The 25,581-nt window shown below is 42.4% G+C and overlaps 1 protein-coding gene across 6 annotated transcripts in view; it reads left to right on the top strand.

The window, feature by feature from the left end:
- Positions 1-25,581, top strand: part of atrnl1a (attractin-like 1a) — a 199,049-nt gene that overhangs the window by 115,380 nt on the left and 58,088 nt on the right. For all 6 annotated transcript variants that reach the window (XM_069709300.1, XM_069709299.1, XM_069709302.1 and 3 more), the window contains one exon: positions 1,811-1,889. In XM_069709300.1, the coding sequence (XP_069565401.1) occupies positions 1,811-1,889 (79 nt within the window). The remainder of the gene's footprint in view (positions 1-1,810; positions 1,890-25,581) is intronic.

Raw genomic sequence — 25,581 nt, 5'->3', positions numbered from 1 at the left:
AAAACACACGTCCGGGGGAAAAAAACGTGGTTAAAGTGTGGCCGTGTCACGTTTTGCTGTAGCAGACAGGCGTGTCCATTTCACGCTTTGCTGTGATACTTTAGTTGTGCTCTTTTCTGATAGGTAGAACTATTTCTCCCAACCAGTGTGATGAACTTGTAACCATGTTTGTTTCTATCTCACAAATAAACAACATGTTGGACAAAAAAAGCTTTTTATCATGAAAGAATCGGCGGCAGGAATCTCAAAAACCCAGACGGTTTCTCATCCTGCTGCATGCAACCGAGCATCTTGTCCTCATCACCGGGGGGGGGGGGTGTGGAGGGAGGGACGGTTGTCGGGGGGGGGGGGGATTTCCTGGTCGTGACGAGTCTCGAATGCGGCCGAGAGGTCGACGACGGAAACGAGGAGGTCGAGGCTGCAGTCGAAATGTCACGCTCATTACGGGACCAGTAGCCTTTTACACTGCTGTCATCTACACACACACACACACACACACACACACACACACACACACACACACACACACACACACAGATGAAGAGGAGGATTGTTTTCCGGAGCTGCTGTCCTCAGCAGATTCTCAGGGACTTCCTGTTGTTAAGTGTTTGGGCGCGCTTGTTTTGAGCTCTTGTCAGAAGTTCAGGGTTTGAGAGAGGAGCTTTGTGTTTGACCAGATAACTTTGCCCTCCAGACATTGAACTTTTAAAACCCAGTGTGTGTGTGTGTGTGTGTGTGTGTGTGTGTGTGTGTGTGTGTGTGCGCAGGAGACCTTGTTCTCTGTTAGAGAGCATCGTTGACCTCTCGTTGACCTTTGCTGTTCTAAAAACCCTCCAGCTGCCTTTGGTCGCTGCGGTTTCTGTATCTCGCCACAGATTTCTCAGGAATTCTTCCGCCTTTGTCGTCTTTCGCCCTTCAGGAAAAAAAAAAAAAAAAAAAAAACGGAGCTGGAGGGCAGAAAATGAGTGTGAAGATGCTGCTGTGTGATTGTATCGTGGTTGTGTGGAGACTTTTTTTCTTTTCTGTGAAGAAACTACAAAGACTGCGTCAAGCAGGAAATACATGCTATTTGAATTGTTCTGTAATTTGCACGCACACGCACACACACAAACTTGACGCATATAATGTGTAGAAATTGCCCAATAATTGCATAATGACTGAGAAGAATTTTGAAAAGGACGACTGAAAAAACAAACAAACATGAAAATGTGTTATTAACGTGTTTTTTTTTACAACACTGGCTTCCTCTGCTGCTCGTTGTGATGCCGTATCGTTCGATTTTACAACATACACGCAAAATCAATAATATGAATATGTCTAGAAGTGGTGAGCATCATTATTTCTTACATTTAAGTACCTGTACTGCAGTCTTCTTGTATAAAATGTATATTTACAGACATATGTCTGACACCATCGCTAAAAACAAACCGTCCCTTCAGGCTCATTGCTGATTTCCAGCTGAGTGTTGCTTTGAAGCTTCACACACGTCAGAGATGATGAGCTCCAAACCTTTCAGAGATTACAGCAACGCAACCACAAATCTTCGTGTCGGAGACGTGAAACTCATTCATTAACAGTTGGGATGTTTCATACTGATGTTTTCTGTTAATATCCGACATGCCGATATTTTTTTAACTCTTTCTTGCAGAATATCGATATAAACGCACCTAATTTTTCCACTTAAGTATATTCAGAGAAATGAGTGATTACTGAAGTGCTTTCTCATTTTTCATGCGCTACTTATGAATTCTTGATTTCTGATTTATTGATTGATCCTCCTCCCCCCCCCCCCGTCCTCTCTCTCCTCCAGCTGTTTCCTGTCGCTGTTGCTGGTCGCTGCCGTCGTTTGGAAAGTCAAACAGACCTGCTGGGCCTCCCGACGCAGAGAGGTAGGACACATCATCATCATCATCATCATCATCGTTACGGCGTCATCGGCGTCTTCTGTGTGTATAAATATGCATTTTCATGCGTGTCAGTGTTGTATTTATATAAGCAAACATTTGCATACGGTACACGTGGAGTGTGTGTGTGTGTGTGTGTGTGTGTGTGTGTGTGTGTGTGTGTGTGTGTGTGTGTGTGTGTGTGTGTGTGTGTGTGTGTGTGTGTGTGCGCGCTTCACCCCACCACCCCTCCCCCACCCACAAGTTGTGAAGGGTGGGTAAATGTCACAAGTCCTGAAAAAGGAGGAAAAAAAAAAAAAGAAAGAAGAAGGAGATCGCTCTTCTTCGTAACGAGCGTCGCCGTGACGATAAACAAGGCCATTCCCCTTAATTAGTGCTCCTCACAAACCAATTAACTCAGACGAAGTGATGCTAAACGAAGTGGAATGGAGTGATATATCACTTAAAGCCTCCAACAGATGCCGCATCATTTCATATTTATACTCCTGACCCTCCTACACACACACACACACACACACACACACACACACACACACACACACACACACACACACACACACACACACACACACACACACACACACACACACACACACAGTAAACAGCCCTCATCCATTGACCGGCTCCAGTGTTTGACATGTTGTTTGGTCTCCGTCTGTCTTCGCTCTGCTCTTACTCTCAGCGTTTTGTGCCGAGTCATCAGGGAGGAATCAGCGTTGGTTATTAGCTGCTATGATAATACTCTGTTGTTATTGGTGTAACCAACAGGGAACTATTCTGCTTAAATACTCTTCTTGGTTTTCTTCTCGTGTGCCCCCCATCCCACATCCTCCTCCCCCTGCCGCTGCTGTTCCTGTCATTATGCAGGAAAAAAAAATAAAAATCCTGCTGCTTTCATGTGCAAAATAACTTTTCATTATTTATTTTAAACGATGACGACACGTTATGTTACTTTTATGGCGCTTAAAAAACAAAAAAAAGAATCGGCTTCAATTAGGCTGATTTGTCACCTGCTTAAAGTGGTGTAAACTTTTCTGAGCTCACGGAGGGAAGTTGTGGTTGTCACGGTGACGCGGCGCTGAGCAGAAACAAAGAAATACTCAAATCACGTGGAGAGTCCACAGAATCACTGCAAATGTAAAACTTATTGCTTTTTGTTTGACAGGTTTTTTTTTACTGATTAGTTTGTTGTAAATTAGGATCTTGTGATGAAGACGTCTTGAAAAACTCGGACAGAAGAAAATAAGAACAAAAGTGAAGAGAAATTATGAGTTATAGTCGTTCTAAGATGTGTTTGCACTATAAATCATATTTCATGAGGTTTTTTTTTTTTTACAAAGTTTGTGCAGTTTTTAATCAGTTGAAATGACCAGATGAATTATTATCGTTTTAATAGGATTTTGTTTGTGTTCTTTTATCTTTTGCACAAATTTGAAAACAAAATTGACAAATATGACAAATACAATGCAGGAAGATGGAAAACCAAACAAACAGCGTGCTTATTTAGAATTCACAAAGATACTACAACTACATAAAAATAATGGAAAACAGATCAAAACAAAACAATAATATCAAAATGAATGTAATGTGTGATGTTACAGCTACAAAACAGCAGTTAAATGTTGTTTTTTAAAAGCACCTTTTAAAGCACTAATACTCACCTGACTCTGGTGAGTCTGTTTTAAAGAGCATAACTTCCTGTTTTTGGTTTATTCTCTGAGATCCAGATGTGTCAGTCACCCGGTGAACACGCTGTTATTGTACTCACAGACTGAATGGAGCGAATTAGACCTAAAACGAGGGTGAATATTGAGCCGGAGTTCATCAGGTGTCCGGAGACGCCGCTCAGGATGAATGCTAATGCCGCTTCGCATCAGCTCCACGTGTAAATAAGACATTCGACCACATCCGCCGCATCGGCTCGATAGCATGTCGGTTACGTGCTCACGTCTGGAAACGGTCCAAAAAAATTAATCTGTCGGTTCAGGTTTTAAACGAAGCATCTGTCTTTAATATTTCAAGATGTGCTGAGAAATCAAAACTGAAAAATATGCAGCCTTATATAAACATCATGTTGTATTTCCTCTCTGCAGCTAGTGTTTGTGCACACAGGTTTGTGTGTGTGTGTGTGTGTGTGTGTGTGTGTGTGTGTGTGTGTGTGTGTGTGTGTGTGTGTGTGTGTGTGTGTGTGTGTGTGTGTGTGTGTGAGATTGATACCTGCTCTGCGATGTGTGTGTGTGACCCTCTTGTTTGTTCGAGCCCCGACTCCTCGTTGTGCTGCTCGTCGGTCGACACTCAGCTACATTATTTATGAGAGCCGCTCTCTCGTATCACAGCAGAGCCGCAATGCTGCATTTACTGCACTGTTGGTTTGTTTACACACACACACACACACACACACACACACACACACACACACACACACACACACACACACACACACACACACACACACACACACACACACACACACACACACACACACACACACACACACACTTCCTGCTATTTCTCCGGCTTCTCTTGTCGTTGGTTCATTCTTCCTCGGGCCCTGAAGACATCTCTTCCCTTAAAGAAACAGAGGATCTAATAAATGAAGATCGGTGCTTCACGTGTGCTTTTGCAGGAGAAATCTCGATCTCATATTTGAAATGAAGTCGCGGCATAATTAATTCATCTCGTCTGCGCGCCGAGGACGCAAAATGGAAATCCCTCAAAATGTGATCTTTCACTTCAGCTGCGACCGAAAATAAGAAATAAAGAGAAATCGTCTCCCAGATTTTTTTGCTGAGTAATGGTGCTCAGCCAACCTCAGAGGGAGACGTGACATTTTCAGAAATGTTCATTTTTTTTATCTCACCAGTCAGTAGGTACGTTACAGGACGCTCCTTCTGGATTAGTAACCCTAAAAAATGTCAGCAGTGAAAAGCGTCTGCTGGAAGCTGCGGTGCTTCTGTCGATGAGGCCGGTGAGAGCGTCCCAGCATCCAGCTCTGATCCCGTCGGCTGTAGATGTTTTTATTTAAATGGTGACCTTTGCTCCTGAATGAACGAGCTTTATAACAATGGACTTGATGCGAGTTCAAGTTGTAGCTTCTGTTTCTGGAAACTGACATAAACATCGAAGCATCTTCATTTAATCATAACCAATTTTTTTTTTGTAAACAACTTGTTTTATTCTTTCTGTATATCTTGTTTCTTTGTGCTTTAAACATACGCGTCACCACAACACAGGGCCTCACTGGTGGCTGGGATGGCAGGAGCTATCGAAACTAAAATACCTTTGACCTTTGATCTCGCATGTTGGCAGCCTTAAAGGTTCCATATTGTATATTGTTTTTACTCTAAAGCAGGTCTAGGTGCTATAAATACTGTAATGGTGCCAAAACTGTGCCATTTGGACTTCCTGTAAGTTTGTGGTGTCACAAAGTCGGGTTTACGTCACACTAACCCGCAGCACGGCCCACTGTCCAACCTTTTATGCAGAAAAAAAATAAAAAATGTGTCAGCAAAGAGACCTGTGGTTGGTCTGGGGGGGGGCGTGTCACTCAGGGAATTATCAGCCAATCAGAAGAGAGGATCGATGATATCAGTGAGCCTTTAAGAAACACAAAACAACCTGTTTCTGATGGAGCTCCGGAGAAAATCTTCAGAGAAGAAATGTAAAACTATACTGAGATCGTTTTTGGTTCCTAAAACCACAAAAAATATCTTCAGAACTGCAGCGTTTGTGTAAAATATGGGACCTTTAATTTGCAAATATTGTTTATGGTTCAGCACAAACTGAACAAGCAGATCGTAAATGCTGCCCGGGAGGACAATCAAAGTTGTGACTTCAACGACCTTCAAAACTTCAAAAAACAAACTTCTGCTGTCAGGGTCCTCTGGGGAGAAACCCTCAGTTGATCCAGCGCATAAATATTGTCGCTTTAAGATCTGATTACTGATCAGTTTATGAGTTCAAACAGTGAATATATTGCAATGGACTGAGAACTATAGCTGAGTATTTTAGTTAGTATTTTGATGTATAAGTGTTCCTCTGGATTTGACCAGTGATGATGTTTCTGCAGACTTTATGCCACTTTATGTTTTTGTTTTTTATATATACTTCTGTAGCTCTTTAACTTTGTGGGAGATGTTGTTTTCACACTCAGCTGCACATATTTAAAGACCGCACACGATGACACAGGAAGACAGTTTTCAAAGTAAAAGGCTGCTAGTTTTGACATTTCAGTTTTTAAAAGTATCGATGCAGCGTCACGTCGACAGGTGGTCGGTCTCAGTTTAGACGATCTACCTGTTCAAGTCATCGGGGGCTTATCAGGACTTCAAATAAAAACAAAATCTGCGTGCTGAGGTGAAATATAGAAATATATTTAAGTGTCAATTCTGTCAGGTCGTTATAATCGGAAAAAAAAACAAACAACAAAAACCAGCAGGTCCGTGTGTTTCTAGTTGTTCCCGTGGAGCATCAGCTGTTCGGCTCTCCGGGGAGCCGCGGCAGAAGGTGAAAATGGGATCTCTTCACTGTTAATTATGGATCACAACCAGCCACGAGACTACAGAGGAAGCTGGATATTAATAGAAACCGCAGCTTTATGTTAATTGATTTTTTTTTTTTTTAAATTTTGTATTAAAAACAGCAAAAAATAAAAATTCTACTACCAACAATCATTTTTTTGGATACGAGATCAAACAATCAAAAGCTACTTTGAAATTCTAATGCTGATGCGCAGAGACGGGCTGAGACGTCTCCGGTTCGCCCTGATAGGGCTGCTGCTCTGAAGTGCGTGTGTGTGTGTGTGTGTGTGTGTGTGTGTGTGTGTGTGTGTGTGTGTGTGTGTGTGTGTGTGTGTGTGTGTGTGTGTGTGTGTGTGTGTGTGTGTGTGTGTGTGTGTGTGTGTGTGTGTGTGTGAAATCCACCACAGCTAATATTGCCTCTCAACTGGATAAATAAATCAAAAGACAAATGAAAACCTAGAAAGAGAAACGAGCCAGAAAGACGAGATTGAGGTCCCCCCTCGTCCCCCTCGTCCCCTTCTTCCTCCCTCCTCCGTTTTTCATCGTCTTCTTTTCTTCTACTTTGAATCCAATTAAACAACGAATTAAAAACGTCTGTTTGGCCTTATGAGGGCAAAAAACAGCCGCTTTTATAAATGTGTGAATATTTGTATCGTAGCGCCGACTCTGCCACACTGTGAAGATTCAGCCTGATGTCGAGGAGCCGGATTCAAAAATCTGGATTGTTTAACGCCGTCTGTGGTTAGTTGTGGTCAGACGTCGTGAAGTGGGAGGAGCTGGTTTGTTTGTTTGTTGTTGTTTTTTGGGGATTGGGAGGGGGGGGGGCTCTTCCTGGTTCTGGAAGTAAAAAAAAAAATAATCAAATTTGCAAGACAAAATATGATTAATATTTGGTAATATTTCAAATACAATCTCCCATGTTGTTGTCTCTCGCTGCCTCCGTGATGAGCACAGTAAAACCTCTCCTGCCCGTCCATCTGTCTGTCTACAACATTAAACTTTGTTTTTCCCAGTTTGATTATTTATCTCCGTCTGCTGGAGTTTCTTTTTCTTTTTTTTCTGATTCACGACTCGGACAGATGTTGTCAGACTTCTCGCTGATATGTCGTCCACAAGACTTTTCACTACTTTGCCGCGCAGCATGTTGTGAAGACAGATTACACTGATGTGTGTGTGTGTGTGTGTGTGTGTGTGTGTGTGTGTGTGTGTGTGTGTGTGTGTGTGTTCCCTCCTGACCTCCTCTGCTCTTCCAGCGACTCCCCCCCACCCTCTCACATTAATTTCCTTAAATTAGATGTTTGTACTCCTCTCGCATGATGCAATTAACGTATTGTGTCACCCCCTCCCCCCCCCCCCTCCACGCACTCATTAAGGAATTACACTCAGAAATCCTCCGCTGAAAATTACAGGGTTGAGAATCATCTGCATAACGAAGAGAGTTTGATTAAAATTTAAGTTTGAAGGCTGTTTTGTTTATTTAGGACTTTTTTTTCCAGCGCTGCGCGGCTCGTGGACTAATTGCGACGGTGTGAATGGTTTCCCGATGTCTTCCCGTCTAGTTTTCAGTGGGCGAAATGATGAGTAAAAGGTTTTTAAGTTATAGACAAGATTGTGTCAGATAATGTGAAGCCGTTGAGCCAGAAGTCGTTTATTAGGAGGGTAAGATGTGAAATACATAAAAGCCAACTTCATTTTTCAATAAAGCGTGTTTAAACTGCTTCGGGAGGTTTTTACTTTAAAAATGGAGGTTTTTCTTTTTCCGTCTCTCTTTTTTTTCTTCTCTTAGGTTTAATAAAAGTCTTCCTTCAGGTTCCCGCCGCTCGGCAGAGGTGATGTTATGCTCCGATTGCTCAATCCTTGGCTGGCACACTCTCCAATCTGCAGTTGGCCAGATTAGCCTGTCTGGACCACTGAATGCCAAATCACTTGTGTATATGTGTGCGGTTGTGTGCGTTTCTCCGTGTGTGTGTGTGTGTGTGTGTGTGTGTGTGTGTGTGTGTGTGTGTGTGTGTGTGTGTGTGTGTGTGTGTGTGTGTGTGTGTGTGTGTGTGTGTGTGTGTGTGTGTGTGTGTGTGTGTGTGTGTGTGTGTGTGTGTGTGTGTGTGTGTTCTATTATTTAGCTGGCAGTCATCGAGGTGGCAGATTAGTAGAAGAGGTTTAATGTGGCCAAGCATGGCTGGGTGTGTGTGGATGACCGCTGTTTAAACAAATCAAACAGACGAGACCAGAACACACACACACACACACACACACACACACACACACACACACACACACACACACACACACACACACACACACACACACACACACACACACACACACACACACACACACATACATATGTAATAGTGTGTAGTTGACAAGGGATGATAAAAAAGAACAAAAAAACAGTTCTAAGACTGTTCCTGTTACGCGTGAACAGTGATGTGTGCACAGCAGGAGCAAACTATACCTGATGTGAAGTATTCTGTTATGTTGCTCGACCAACACCTGTTTTTTTCTCGTGACCACGTGTACGGGAACTTTTGCGATTTCACTGCGGACCTGAAACTGGAGCTGAGAAAACATCAGATTTTGGATCAAACTTTGCACCACAGGCCTGTCAATCAAACAGACACGCCCCCAAAAACAGGTCTTCTTGAATCTTCTTTTCTAATGAATGAGGGATTATTTTCAGATGGACCTCCAGAAAACTAAGAAGAAGGAGTGACTTTAGCTAACAACACCGAGATAACTGATGGACACATTTTATTCACTTTGGATTTGATGAGAGAAGTTGAATCTATGTCTATGGAGCAGGAGGCTTTTTGGAGCCGACCTCTAGTGGCACTCGCTGATATTGCAGCTGAAGACACTTCTGGATCGGAACCATTTTACAGACCTGGAAACTACAAACACTTTTATATCCAATTTTATAAACAGTCCGTGTGTAAAACCGACAAAATTGTCGAACCCTGATCTTCTGCTCACTGGATATCGCTCCTTAAAAAAACAGACCGTCGATGCAAACGTATTCAGTCACCGTCGTAGAAACTGTCAGTCGGGTTCGGCAGAAGTTCTCCCGTCGTGCTCACGTTGTGTTCACCCTCTCGTTGATCATTTGAAGCAGGTAAATATTAATGATGCGTCGCTGCTATCAGTGCGGGCCAGGTTCACCGAAATGAGAGACAGGAGGTGGTCCGGTGGTGGGGGAAGAGAAAGAAGAGAGGCGGGGGGGGAGGTGGTGGTGTGTGTGTGTGTGGGGGGAGGGGGGGTTGAGGGACACAGCAAGGACATCTCCCTGGAGCCATATGGTGGTTGAGATGGTTTTATACGGTCGTGTTTGTCTGTCTGTTCCATTTAGGATTTTTTTAAGCGGAAAGCGCCGCAGGCCAGCCGTCTGTAATAATATAACTCTTCTCCATTTTCACGGCCCTCAACCAAAACCTCCTTCTGCCTTTTTGTTGTTGTTGTTTTTTTTGGTGTCTTTTGTTTCTGCTGCTATCCTAGAAATCTGCTCGCGGTGGGCTTTGTGGACTGAAGGTGAGAGTGGGTGGTCCAGCTTCTATAAATACCTCCAGCTTCAACCAGTGATTCGACTCCTGGATCTTTTTTGGGGTTTTGTAGACTTAGTTTGACAGTTTGACAACATAACTTATACACGCTTTGTAGTTTCACGCCTACAAAGCGTGTGAATAGACACGCAGGTCGACTGCAGCAAAACGTGTAACTGTCACGCCTCGACATCGCCAAGAGTAGCTATCTCACGTTTTGCTGTAGTGGACGGGCGTGTCTATTTCACGCTGTGCCGTGATACTGGGTTGACTCATTAGCTCGGCCACGCCCCCTTGTTGGTCACAACTTCGGTCTTTATCGTGATTATAGTCTGGAAACACAGTTCTCATTAAGGTTTGCTCCGCCTCCCTGAAGGGCGGACCAATCAGCAACCAGTAGAGCTGGCTTAGTATCATGGCGTTGAAGTCAAAGCTACTTCCTACGATGGCGGACTACAGTTGTAGCTCCAATTAAAAAAAAAAAAAAAGCATAACTCTGCAGTGGTAATTTCCCGACATCGCGTTTCACTCCGCTCACATCGGAGGAGGCTCTCAGTTGTTTACTGCTCGATGAGTTTCGGCCCACACGGTGGTCAATGCTGATTGGTTGTCGGCGTCTCTAACTCTTCTCCCATTAGGATGCAGCGACTGGATACGATCCTCTCTGGAGCGCGGTCGGACTCAGATATCCACTCGGCGAATTTGGGTCCTCATACTGAGCTACGGACTTCTATAAATTTGAATAATATTTATTCTGCATTTTAAATAGTTTGGAATAATGTAATGTTCACTGTTGGTGAAGGTGTCACACCCCCAGGATTTTTGGCTACGTACCATTTGCGCCCAAATAGAAATTGACCCAAATCATTTGCGCCGCTGTGCTTATTTTTCTACCAAATACAAAAACAACAATAAAAATATAGGCAGCGGCGACGTGACGGGAAGGTTTTCTGGTTCAATCCCTGGACTGGAAGAAAACATCCTCTAGCTGCTAAGTGCTGAAACTGGATGTACTGAGCAGTTTCTCAGGTATTACTCTGTGTAACTGTGGTCAGGGTGTTCCTGTAGAAGGGAAGTGGGTGTTCCTCTCAGTGAAACCATCCTGAAAGCTTCGGTGCTCGTGGTTCAGGAAAGGTTTAAAGTTTTGGTTTTGACGCACTTCTCGTCTCGTGACTCAAGTCAGCATCGAGCTTTTTTTCCGACATTCAACTCTCTCCACCGACCTTTAAATACGTCGCCCGGATAAACCTGAACGCCACCTGTCCCACCGCGGATCATCGCTCAGCCTCTCGTGCAAAACTCGCATCGTTATTGTGTCGTCGTAGCGGACGTGACGCTCTGTGAGTGGAAAATCGATCCAAAAGCTTAAAAAGCTGTGAGCTCGGAGCCGGTGTGGGAGTGGGAGCTCTGCGCCGCGTTGCTAAACATATCTTTGTACTCACATAATCCTTGTTGTATCATAAACCAGTGGACAATGATGATCCTAATCCAGCTCTAAGAAGCTTTCCATAAACTGGGTACACACACACACACACACACACACACACACACACACACACACACACACACACACACACACACACACACACACACGATGGTGCTTCGGCAGAAGAAGTTTGAATGAAAGCTTTGAAATTTGTCGTCCTAATTTCGAGATTAGGATTTTTAAAATGATCGTAGATTGACCGCCGACGGTTCCTCACGTTCAGATACTGTAAGTTTTGAAGTGCCTGAATTTTATCACACTAAACATCGAAAGTTCAAATGTTTTTGAGAGTCAGTTTGCGGCCAAATCTCAGTAGTATTAATTGTAAATCTATACCGTCGTAACACATCGGCAACGTAGTAGATCGCACGGTTAAAACACCCGTTTTTATTTTAATCAGATGAAGATGAACCTTGAAGATTAAAATCATTATTTAGCGTCATATCCAGAAGTTGATGCTAAAAGTAAATACTCACATTTTTCTTCTGCGGCTTCACAATTTCCTCTCAGGACGTTTATAATTTGAGGCTTGATGTTCCCAAATTCATACAATTTCAGCCACGGCTGCCGGTTCTGATCATCTGATTTAATATGGAGAGAGACGTGGGGAATATACGAGCTCAGAGCGATTCTTTAAATGCAGCACGGGTCTTTGAATGTAGGCATTTTACATAAAGAAATGTCATTTTGTTTTTGTTTTTATTGTTTGTCTTTCATCAGTTCAGTCGTGTAAACTTTAGTGACTCAAACACAAAGTTTGAAGAGAAAATGTTAATTACAAAAATCAACAAAGAAGCAGAGTTAGCGATGAAAAATATAGATTTTCTTTTTTTCACTATTGTTTTTCGAAGATCTGCTTCATTTTTAATTCACTGCACGGTTCAACGTACCTCCAGTAAACCAGCCGCCCTTTAACTGTCTGGTTCTCCGTCAACGTATTTAAAACCTAACGAACTTTAGAAAGGCGTCTCCCTGTAACAAAGACAACGTGCTCATGATTCCTGGAGAGCAGAACAATCTCAGTCCAATTAGCCGCTCGCGCTACAAACTCATCCCGGAAGCCGAGTGGAGCTCGTGTGTCGCCACGGCGATGTTGATTATTTGGGGAGGACGAGGGGGGGAGGCAGATTAAAAGTGATTCTCAGCTGAACCCGACTTCATTACATATATATATATATATCTATATATATAGATATATATATATACCTGAGCAAATATCAGGCTGGATATCGGGGAGCTCTCCTGTTTTTAAGAGCGAGCGGCAGCCAAATTGCTTGTGGGGATTAAAATGAGACTGTACACACACACACACACACACACACACACACACACACACACACACACACACACACAAACACGAAACAATAATGAGGTGAGTCCACGGAGAGAGCAGTTTTGCATAACAGCACACAGTCTGTGTGAAGTGTTTCACTAAGTGTTATATGAAGGAGGGAAAGTTGTGGTCTCAACTTTAATCCCTCAAAATTAAGAATTTTTTTTTTTAATTAAAATGGATTATGACATAGGAAATGTAAAATATTTAAATATTTAAGATGGTTTATGATTCAGCTTGTTGACATGGTGTTTGTTTTCCCCCCCGCTTCTTCCCTTGAATACGTCGGAGAAAGTTATAATCCGACCGAGACGGTGAGCCGGAGCTGCTGCTGACTCACCGTCCCGACGTCGACATCTTTAATTACCCTCCGGCAGCACGTGTTAACGCGTAGCTCCGTGACGCCCGGTGGAGATACCTGATGTACATGTCGGTTCGCCGGGTTCAGCTTTGAGTTGCACCATTTCTCCGTGAGAGGATGTTGGTGCAGACAGTCGTCACATGAAGCGAGGCGCTGCGTTTGTCCTTGCAGGTTTTCTGTGAGCGCTAATGAGCTGAACTCAGTCTGAGTGTTGGTGATGTCATTTTTATGATTAGCAGTTTGGAGGCCGGTGCGACGACTGAGGAGAAATAGAATTTCATATAGTGTGTAATATAATGTTGTTTTTACTTGTTCTAGGTCTATTAAATGACCCATTTGGTGAAATCGGGTCTTTTTTTTTTGGTCCGGTACCGTAACACCACAGGTAGCTACGCACTTAAAAGCCTAGCGGCGGCTAGCTGGACCGGCTTTTAACACACGACGTGGTGCTAATATACGAGTCTATGAATATCTTTTTTTCAGTGGATATCTTAGTTCCACCCAGACTGAGCTAGCTGAGCAGTTTAGTGTTTCTATGTTCTGCATTTATTCAGTTTGATCTCTAGGAAGCAATAAAACGGACTAGAAATCCTCTCTGTTGCTAGGGTCGTTGCTAAGGGTCGGCCTCCATCCTGGAGGTGGTAAACATTGCGTAAGAGTCTTCTGGCGCGACTGATGTTTTTTCCGGGTTGTCGTAACCCGTGTGTTGCCGCGGAAACGGAGATCCCACTAACAAAACAAGTTTTCTATTTTGAGGTCAAATCGCGCCACAATGTGAAAACATTTTGATTACACGTTTCATTTAGTTGATAACTTCTCGCATAAGTCGCAAAAAAATTACACTTACTGTATTTAATATTGCTTAAATGTATGACGAGTGAACGTATGTTGACGAAAAACAACACGTCATTAAAGATTCATTTTCAGATTATGTCATGATTCCCTCCCTGATATGTGATTTGAAGCGAGCCGATGCTTCACACTTGTTTCCTCATGTACGCTGTTTATCTTTTACGTGGGGCCTCGTGACTTTACTTTAACAATGGATTCATCACCCTAATGATGTGGATATGTGCTCAAATTCACTGACTTCATTACTGCTTTGTTTGTTTGTTTGTTTACGGGCTGATGTCACCTCGCTGGGAAGCAGATCGCCCTCTTTGTGGACGAACACAGATGTATTGATCGGGCTTGGTATGTGTGGGTAAACAGGTTCATACTGATTGACTGAGCATGTAAATTGCAGCGAGCTCCGATGAGGCAACGGGTGGAAAAATCTATAGAAACTTATTAATTAGGACGCAAAAACATCTGCCGACTCCCACTTGAATATCAAATCTAGAAACCATCAGGTGCAATGCCCCTCAAAAAAAAAAGAAAAAAGTACCTGCACTTACTTTAACTGTGTTTGGGACCGGTCGGATCAGCCGTCGCTTCCTCTCCCGTCTGGCTGCGACGGGACGAGGCCTCTCTCCGTCTGACTGATCGGCTCAGTAATGGAAGCAGAGCGCTGCGGTGGCGAGGGTAATTGGCCGTGATTTAAAAACCCTCTGATGGCTTAAGTGGGAATGCAGTTTGGCAAATTAATGGTACTTAATCGAACATGTGTGAATGGTTTAATATGGCGGAAAAAGACTCCGCCGAGGGCTTTAATAGAGAGCAGGGAGACTTTGGACTCTTATTTAAACCAGAACTAGTAGTGAAGTAGATACAAAAAATAAAAAAAACCTCCCATGACTCAAGTTTTCTGACCTTATTTTAACCTCAAATGACAATTTGTCAATCTCCGTGAAGTTCAACATCCAAAAACCTTTCAACCGTGAAAACCCCCAAATTTATGAGTAACTTCAGTTGATATTTGAGGCACTTGGAAAAGCACAGCATCTTTTTTCAATCGGTCGTCTGTTTAAAGTGTTTTCTTAGGCTGTGTGTGTTTCCGTTGCAGAATAAAGCATGCCGCAAGTATGGAAATATCCAGAGAGTAAAAGTAATGAAAAATCATTGTACAATGAAGTAGATTGTTACTATGGATGCAAATTAGTTTAATTATGTTTTATGTTTTTAGCCTAAGATGCAGTTTCCCCTCTAAAAAGGAATAAAAGAAATGAAGATGGTTTTGCAGCAACATTTAAACGATAAGAAAAATATTATTATTAACATTAAAGCTGCTTTGTGAAGCTTCATATCAACATCAACTCCATTACCATTTAGAGTTGCAACCCGGTATCACGGCAAAACGTGAAATAGACACGCCCAGTAGGCCAGAGCGTGGCCATCTCACGTTTTGCCGTACTGGACGGGCGTGTCTATTTCACGCTTTGCCGTGATACCGGGTTGCAACTCTAACGGGGGTGACGTGGACGAGAGCTGCTGGTGCTCATGAATAAAAGAACACACTGGTGTGCAGGTCCACTGAGATCAGAGGCCAGATGTGTCTCTGATCACCTGAGCAGGTAATTATGGTCGGAGCTCCTCCAGAAAATTGGAGGACCGGAGCAACCGATGGACTTAATGATCAGTAGATTACACACACACACACACACACACACACACACACACACACACACACACACACACACACACACACACACACACACACACACACACACACACACACACACACACACACACACACACACCTAACTGATATTTGTATTTTACATGAGATAACTTGTCAGACTGCTTCATTATTGCTGTCTCTCTTTCAATTGGTTAGTCTGGAACAAGATATTTCACCTTATTCCCCCCCCCTCTCCTCCCTCCTCTCCTCCCCCCTCTCCTCCCCCTCTCCTCCCACCTCTTATTTGATCAATCATGTGTACCTTGCGAACAACTAGCTCTTTGAAATGAGCTGCCCAAGTTCCCGTGTGGACGTTTCTCAGACGTCAATCAGCCAATGACTCTCGAACAGGTCACTTCAAGAAAATATCTAAAACTTTGTCATGTTTGTTTGCTTTTTTTTTTTTTTAACTTCAGTGCATCAGAGGGCAGCTGGAAATCAGAGATGCACCATGTGGTTTCGTCTCTCTGCCGGTGTGTGTGTGTGTGTGTGTGTGTGTGTGTGTGTGTGTGTGTGTGTGTGTGTGTGTGTGTGTGTGTGTGTGTGTGTGTGTGTGTGTGTGTGTGTGATCTGCCTGCATGTGGAGATGAAGAGCAGATAAAGAGTGTAACTCTGTAGACTAGTGGAAAAGTCTCCAGGGGCGAAAAGCCACTACAATCAGCCAAACGGAGATGACATTAACCCCCCACAGGGACACAGGCTCGGGTGTGTGTGTGTGTGTGTGTGTGTGTGTGTGTGTGTGTGTGTGTGTGTGTGTGTGTGTGTGTGTGTGTGTGTGTGTGTGTCTTCTGATCAAGTTAAACCGTCCTCATCGCTTCTTACATCATTAGCTCAAGAAAGAGAGGGCTGTACTTTTGCGTGTGCTGTAATGTTTGTGCTTTTATTTGTGTTTTTGCATCCCTGCGTGTGTGTGTGTGTGTGTGTGTGTGTGTGTGTGTGTGTGTGTGTGTGTGTGTGTGTGTGTGTGTGTGTGTGTGTGTGTGTGTGTGTGTGTGCGCGTGTGTGTGTGTGTGTGTGTGTGTGTCGACGTATTTGAGGGTGTCTTCTGACAAACGCTCTTTTAATCAAACACTTGAGATTCTTCTTTCTTTAATTATGTGCAACTTAATGACTCGTGGAGTTTTGTTGTCTTCATTAAAACACAAACATTCTTCCTGCTCTCTTTCTTTCTGAAGTTGAACTGTTCAAACTTTTTACCAGACGTTTAATAAAATAAGAAATGATAGAAAAATTGATGCTGTTGTCCAATGAAAGTCTGTCGTATCCGCAGTTAAACTTAAAACAACATTCCCACCATGTATTTGCTTTGCTTTGAAAATATCCCTAAAGCAGGAATCCCACAAATTAAAACTTTTATAATTAAAAGTTATTTTACTAATCTAGTTTTTACAGTGAAATAATTTCACATTTTAATTTTTTCACTCAACAGTTTAGTTTTACTGTTGCAGGGAAATATTTATTAGTTCCTGTTTTGGGGATAAAAACATGATGATAAAAAAGAAGAGCTGTAAAGAAAGTAAAATAAACAGGAAGAGGGATGCATTTTAAGTTACAGTGACAACAAAATACAGGACGTCTTTATTCAACATTGGTTAAATGCATCAAGAAAACACGTCAAATGAAAGTGTTTTTGCTGACAGACTTGACGTAATGCAGCAGCACAGAGCCGTTACAACCCATTTAGTTGGGAGACATTTCCTCTAAAACATTTTTATATTTCCTAAAATATTTATAAGTATTTACCTCCAGCGAGCGCAAAAAAAGTAGAGAGAAACTCCGACCTGGACTGCAGTTTTCAGGCAGAAAATAAATGAAAAAAAATATTCTCGAGCGTTATTACAGGAAGGAGAGCTGGGAGGTAATGTGAGGAAAAAGTTGTCGGAGAGACGGACGGTGAAACGCTGACAAAGAGAGGACAGGGACAGAAACGCAGTAATTGTGTGATAGAGAGAGTTGTAGACAAGACGAGCTGCCAGGGTGATTAATGAGACGCTGAAGCAGCTCCAGCCTCCAGGAAAAAGTTTATATTAAGTGTCTATTCAGTCCAGGTACTTTTTAAAATCCATTAAAATGCGCTGTATATATCAGAGAACAAAAATAAAAGGTTTCCTCTGCACCCTAATGGCCACATGTTTTTTTTAAGCCCGTTTGAATCTGTAACAGTGATTCATCATCTTGTTAAAATAAAGGAAGCAGATATCACACCTGTTATAATATTCAGGCCCCGATATAATATGTGCACATTTTTCATCCAGCGAGGTATTAAATGTGGTTTTGTTTTCTTAAAGACACGTTCAGTCTGAAGTATTTCATTGTTTTGATTTAGAGGAGAAAAAAAAACCTGAGCTGAGATTTCTTATTTTCTCACTTAACATGTCAGAGGTGTTAAAATGAAGTTATGTCTTCTTTGTTAACGTCCAATGAACCCTCAGACAAAATTAAACGAAACTTTCTAGACGTGTATTTATGATAATTTAATTTAAATTGGTCTGAGAGTCTCCGGGGAAAAAAAAAAAAAAAAAAAAGGATTTGCTCAGCTATTACAGGTAAATTAGAATTTCATTAAACAATGCAAACAGATTTAGAGCAAAAATAATGAAAATACAGTTTTATTAAACTGTTAAAAAGATCATGTCAATAAATCCTGGGGGGTGGTGGTGGTGGTGTGGGGAGAGGGGGGGATTCAAGTTCACCACACAACGTCACATAAACGGGCCATTTAACGCCTCGTACTCCAGGCATCCAATTTGTAATTCAAGTTTTTTTTTTTTTTTTTTTTTTTTTTTTTACTTGTTAAGAAGCAAAGATAACCTTGATGATGACATCACTGTGACATCATCAGAAGGCACCGCTATTATCGCAGGATTAGTAGCGACGGAAATGAAACCAACTTTGACTGGTAGAATTAGTGAATTAGCCCCGAAGAAAGACTTAAAACACCCCGCCAGCAAAAAAACGAATCCCTGACTCATCCTCACCTCTCTATGGGGACGTCTTCCTCCTCCTCCTCCTCCTCCTCCTCCTCCTCCTGTTTCTCTTTCCTCCGCTGTGACCTGTTTGGTAACAAGCGACCGGCTGTCATTAAACAGCGCTAATCTAACTTTTAATGAAGCTGTCGGTGGGAATTACTGGCCGTCACCGCGTCCACAGAAACACCCCGAGACAAAGGACCTGAGATGGAAAAACAGTCTCATTAAGTCTGATAGTTATTGTCGTGGTTACCGTCAGCCCCGTTACCGTGGACACAATCTGACGGCGTTAAGTGCCGTGTTGTTGCTCGAGGCCGACCTTCGCAAAAGTTTTCACGTCCTCGGTGTGTGCATTTGGAAACGCCGGCGTTTGTTTGCCCTGCGGATCAACCGTCTGCCTACATTTGAATCCATATCAACGGGATCGCCGCGATGAGTTTCCTTCTATACCTCAGGCAGGGTTTTAATACGCTGCAAGGTTATTCTGTGTTTACAGTTACATGGAAGTACTGGAAATACAAACCTGGCTGGAAGGTAGGAAGCCAATCTAAAGAGTTGTACTTGTATATCGACAGAAATGCACGTCTGCAAACCTCAGGTCCAGAGAAGTTGTTGTAAAATATGATTAAAAACAAGAATCAGATTTGTTAAATGAGCAAAAGCCCAGTTTGTCCCTTCTGGGCTGCTGTAGAAACACGACGGTATACATGTCAATATGAGGGAATAATTCAAAAGTACTGAAAGCACATTGATTCCCAGTTTCAGGTGATTATACAAGAATTAAAATATAATTCTGAATATCCATTCATCAATATATTTCTCAATAGATCCACACTGAATTTTTAATTCAGTTTTAATTTGACTGACAAAAGTACAAAGAAAAGATTTACTATATTTCTTTAATGTGAATTTTCTTTGAATATTTTTGCCTTCAACACGCAAGTTAAAAGTTGTTTTATCTTCACAACTGTTGCTCAGTGAAAATCTGGGAAATCTTTTCTTTATACTTTAGTTAGTTAAACAAACATGAAAAGAGAATTAAGAGCATTTTTTTCTGGAAATGTAGTTTCTCCATGAAGTATATATATATATATATATATATATATATATATTTCCTCTAACGGCTTTGAACAGAAACTGTTTTTCTGTTTTGTTTTATGAGCTAATCAGCGTCTGAATGTGTTTCAACTCGTCTTCATCAGGTCGTCTGTGAAACTGCAACAGAAACACTGATTGTTGATTAAATCACTGATGCACGATTCGAGAGTTTCGTGATGAGGACGCCGATAAGAACCAATCCCACTGATTTATTTTGGACATTTTAGAAACTTAACAGTGTTTTTCAGTGTTGTTGTTACTTGTGTGTCACAGTGTGCGTGATGAGTTTGTAAATTGCGTAACACATCATTCGGATTCATCGGTGACCGGTGACGTCGTTTATTTCTAAACTATTTATTTTCTCTGAAAACAAATTCACAGTCGCCCACACTGTTTGCTCCGCGAGGTCAAAGGTCGCGCTGACTGACGCACAGCTCGCGCGTAAACCGCCCCGTATCTCGCGGTTACGGTCAGCGGCGCGTCGCGGTTGGCCGACAGACGGGACGCTCGGGCGGCGGCAGCAGCTGTCGGCGTTGCGGCAGCAGATGTAAATAACGGTCCGAGATCACAAGCGCGCATTCACAGCTCGTACACAAACACTCGCTCGTAGAGGAACACCTCCCACGGCACCCTGGGAAATTCTCCTGCACTCGTCTGCCATCTGTTAGAGAACAACGTGGAGGAAAGATGGAGAGGAGGGGAACAGGTGGGGAGGAAGCCCATCGAGTGCAGGTGGTGGGTTAGTCAGACATGAAGACGAGGAATTGATGGAAGTAAAAGAAACCACAATGTTTACAGTCAGCTTTACACCAACAAAACACAACTGGGTGACAGAAGAAGAGACAAACTGCATGATGGTTGATAATAGAAAACGTGTTTACATTGCAAAAACCAAATTGGATGAAATAATACCTTAAAACCAAACACAGACTGGATATAAAAGAGTTCGTAGCTTCAGATCTGTAAAATGGTTCCGATCCAGAAGTGCCTTCAGCTGCAATACCAGCGAGTGCCACTAGAGGTCGGCTCCAAAAAGCCTCCGGCTCCATAGACTCCCATTCAACTTCTCTCATCAAATCCAAAGTGAATAAAATGTGTCCATCAGTTATCTCGGTGTTGTTAGCTAAAGTCACTCCTTCTTATTAGTTTTCTGGAGGTCCATCTGAAAATAATCCCTCATTCATTAGAAAAGAAGATTCAAGAAGACCTGTTTTTGGGGGCGTGTCTGTTTGATTCCAGCTCTTCCAAATATGGTCACTTCCTGCTCCAAACCGCTCCAAACAAGCATTGTAAGCTAACTCATCAATAGCATATCAAAATTGAAAAAAAAACATGGTAGTTTTCACATGAAATGACATCACATCCTGACATCACAGCCTCGATGCGTTTCGTTTGTAACTTCCTGAAGTCATAATGTGTGTTACGTGCAGGACGATGCGGCGTCACGCTGACATCTGTGACTCTGCAGCTTCTCCACGTGGAGCCGGAGATCTGATGAGCTGCTGCAACACCTTGTTGCATATATTTTAATCCTAATGAGAAAAACACCGGTTGCTGTAACTCCTTCACACTTCAAACTAACAAGTTAGATTCAATACCAGACATCCAGTAAGACAGCCGTGTTGGCGGGAAAAAAAACAAAAACAGTTGGTAATTGCTAAATAATGAGCTAATTGGAGCATTTTGTGAAACGCGACATCTCAAAGAACAAGACGTAGTAGAAACTTCATTCTTACGCCGCGGGAACTCAACAGGAAGTAGATGGTCTGATTAGCTGTTGTTGTTCCTTCCTGCATAATTTAGCATTTTAATGAGCTCAAATATAACTTCTCTTTACATTCTTGATGATAAACTTCTGAGACGTGTTCGTGGGGCGTCTCGGATTACTCGCCCACATTTTGGCGACCTTGGACGAGTCCTGGGACGGCTCCACCCATCTTCAACCTCAGCCGAGGTTTAATCTGTCAAAAGTACGCAGCAAATGGCAGAATATTAATACGTTTGCATTGTGCATAACTCACTTTAATACTATATACCTGCTACTTCCGTGTTCTGACCTAGATATCCTTTTATCTCCTTTCAGTTTTGTAGAGACACTCGCAAAAAAAAAAAAAAGACATTAATAAATTCTCCAAAGACAAATTAATCCTTTTATTTTGTATGCTTTTCTTCTTTATGAGCATTTATTCTGCCGGAGGTTTCATTTTTTGTAAATGATGAATATCTTGTTTTGAGAACGGGGCTCATTCATTTCCACCTCCTGTCAGCGGAGTGAGTCGGGAACAGACTCCGATGTGTGCCTTCCAACAATCTGCTCCCCTGCTGTCTATTCATCTCTAGTAATTTCCTCACCTCACTAAGTTCATAATTATAAGTCTGCGCAGCCATTATTAGTGCTTCAAAACAAACAACAGAGCCCCTGCAGCTGAGAAGCCAGCCATGACAGCCTAAATACTCTTCCTTTCCTTTTTTATTAGCCAGCTTATTAACATTTTAGCCATCAGGGCTTTCAAGAGCCGAGCTGCCACACAGAAATGATAAAATTTAATATCCAAAAGATTACTCCAAGTAAGTTTGACATTGTTATTATTATTGTGAAATGAATTATGGAGACTTTGATAGCAGAATGAGACATCCGGCTTTTAAAAGTTTTGACATTCACTCTTACAAAGTAATACGTGTTTTGAATAACGGAGGATGAAGTAAAACATCCTTGCTGGAAAAATGTATTATAGGAGTCATGTGTCATGTCATGTGTTGATAAACAGAAATGTAGGTAAACAAAAAGGAACACATGACACCATCTACAGATATTTATTGACTTGTAAATTTACAGTTATATTTTTAGTAAAATGTTGTGTTTAGAAAAGGAGGCGCCTGTGTGTGTGTGTGTGTGTGTGTGTGTGTGTGTGTGTGTGTGTGTGTGTGTGTGTGTGTGTGTGTGTGTGTGTGTGTGTGTGTGTGTGTGTGTGTGTGTGTGTGTCTCGCTATGAACGTGGGTAAACAAAAACCACGTGACTGCTTTTTCATTACAACTCATCACATGTCGGACTTTAAAAAATACTTTACTGATGGTCATTATCAGAGAGAAGCTCTTTGATTCAACAGTTGGACCCACGAACACGCAACAGATTTGTTCTCGTCATTAACGGATGTTGTTAATTACAACTCGAACCTGCCAAAACAGAAGTGAGATAAACGAAGGATGTGTGAGGAGATCAGGAGCAGACATCAGAAAACATTAAAGAAAATTGTATTTGATCAAAGAAAAAAGCAAAATAAAAAATGGGGTTGGTGAGCTGCTCCGGTTTGATCTTTCCTCCCGGAGGGAATTCGTTCCTGGAATCAAACAGTCTGCTGCAGAACAGCAAAAATTACATCTCACAAACATTTAAAGAGTTAAAGATTAAGGCGGTCTGGAGTTACGAACAGGTGGGACAAAGAGACGCACGACAAGTGAATATTAAAATCTGAAATGATCCTCAACTTCTGGAAGTTGTAGAGGTCAAATCTGCAGCCTCCCTCTTCTTCCCTTAATTACAACACACACACACACACACACACACACACACACACACACACACACACACACACACACACACACACACACACACACACACACACACACACACACACACACACACACACACTCAAATGCAATCGTCAGACAGGCAGATGTCCGGAGCGCCGACGGTAACGACCTCGCATGAGTTCCGGAAAGACTCAGAACAAAAGCTATCGGATTATCAGAGGGGTGACATCACAAAAAACAAGGATCAGACCAGGAAGAGGGCAATTCAGACCACACACACACACACACACACACACACACACACACACACACACACACACACACACACACACACACACACACACACACACACACACACACACACACACACACACACAATCCCTAACTTCACATGCCAGCATCGTAACCAGAGACCACAGAGCAACTAAAGTCAGATTAGTGGAAACTGGTCAACTGGTTTTTTTTCTCCCTTACAAACATTCTGGAAACAACAAAATATGAATCAGCTGCAAGAAAAAATAAACAAACAAAAACCAATGATCGATTCTAATTTAATTATTTAACAGCACATCTGAAAACAAAATCCTCCCCAAGTCTATAAAAATGTTCAGTAATCCCTTCAATCTGGTACGTTCACCGTGTGCAGCCACAGTACCGGACCGCCCGGCTCTCTTTTTTTAACGGCTCGACCCGACTCATTAATGCTGAAGCCTGAGACCTCATCACATCGCACCGGGCTCACCGACTCCTCCATGGCCACCAGTCCGGCCGCCCGGTTATTACCTTCAAGACTTCGTGAGCACTGAGCTGTACAGTATTGCTGTCAGGTGTGTGTGTGTGTGTGTGTGTGTGTGTGTGTGTGTGTGTGTGTGTGTGTGTACACACCGTTGTGTACATGTGATTTCACGATTCCTGTCTTTGTAAAAACGTCTGAAGGAGCGTTGAGGTGAAACCGAGGGGGCGTGGTCTGTGACCCGCGCTTCATTATCCGTCTCGTAACGGGCCGCGGTGGGCGGTGAGCTGTGACGGACGCTTGGCACAGCCAATCGCTTCCTCTCGCTGGCAGCCAGACGGAGCAGAGAGGTCGTAAACATATATATATAGCTCATATCTCTTGTGGTTGGGACAGGAAGGATCTTTAAGCCTTCGTTATCTCAATGCCTCAAGTGGCAAGATGGCACAAGATCAGAGTTTATCGAAGGTTGAACGCGTAGCCAGAAGTGAAACACTGAAATACGGGAGTGGAGAGGCTGAAGGGTCAAATTTATTTTACTCATATTTATATGAGAGTGAAAAAAAAAAAAAAAGGAGCTGAAGAAAAGATCATCTTTACCAGAACTAAGTTTTCAACATCAGACAAAATCGAGGGGCAGAAAATACAAAATATAGGATTTGAATTAAGTTTAGGATGTTTTTATTTTATAGGAGCAAATGCTGAATTGGGAACTTTTGACACTCATACATCATCAGTAAGAAATGTTCTCGAATGAGCAACAGGTTTCCTTCAACGTTGCGTGTCTTCTCCCCCAAATATTAACCAGGTCATTTCAATTAGCTGAGAAGCCTCAAAGCTGTTAAAACGTGTTTTTTGGCCTCTTGGGAAGTTGTTAGCAGTGTTGCACACATGCACGATAATTATCCATAACTATAAAAACCGGTAAACCTGCGATCATTTCAACAGGACATACTTTAGTTTCAGGTTTTTCCATCAGTGAAAAGCGTTCGATTTCATTTGAAGCCCAGTCTGATTTTTTTTTTTATCTCAATAATCATGATTAATGCATTGCAAAAAACCTCGACCATGTTTGTGCCGTTAATGAGCCAATCGTCATTTAGAAACACTTCAAGTATTTCCTGAGTTCACCATCCAAACATGGTCTTGGTGTGACTCTCCTGAAATTTTGAATGAAGTTTTTGCTTACACGTTACTGTTACTGAGTCGCTTACATTAAAAACTCAACCGTTGGTGCTCAGCGATCTGGATTATAAATCAGCAACCAGCAACGTTTGCATCTGTTTAAAGCTTCCGGATGAATGTCAGCTCAATGCTTTGCTCTACTTTTATCTAAGGTTTGGTCTCCACCAACTTCCGTCCAATCGCTGACTTTGTCTCTTATTAGAGACCAAAGCATCGAGACCGAACTGTCAGAAAATCTGCTGGAAGAGTCGATGAGTCTTTGGGTCGAACACCATCGTACCTCTTACGTTATATAAAAGTCAGTTAGTGCAGTTTTATCCATTTACGAGCAGATTTGAGCCATTTTCAGCGGTTGACTTGGTCA

Source organism: Brachyistius frenatus, unplaced genomic scaffold (genome assembly GCF_029030835.1).
Source record: "Brachyistius frenatus isolate BFR_SWC_R1_liver_20210118 unplaced genomic scaffold, ASM2903083v1 Contig_82, whole genome shotgun sequence".
NCBI classification, from domain to species: domain Eukaryota; kingdom Metazoa; phylum Chordata; class Actinopteri; family Embiotocidae; genus Brachyistius; species Brachyistius frenatus.
This window is presented reverse-complemented; position numbering and strand designations above follow the sequence as displayed.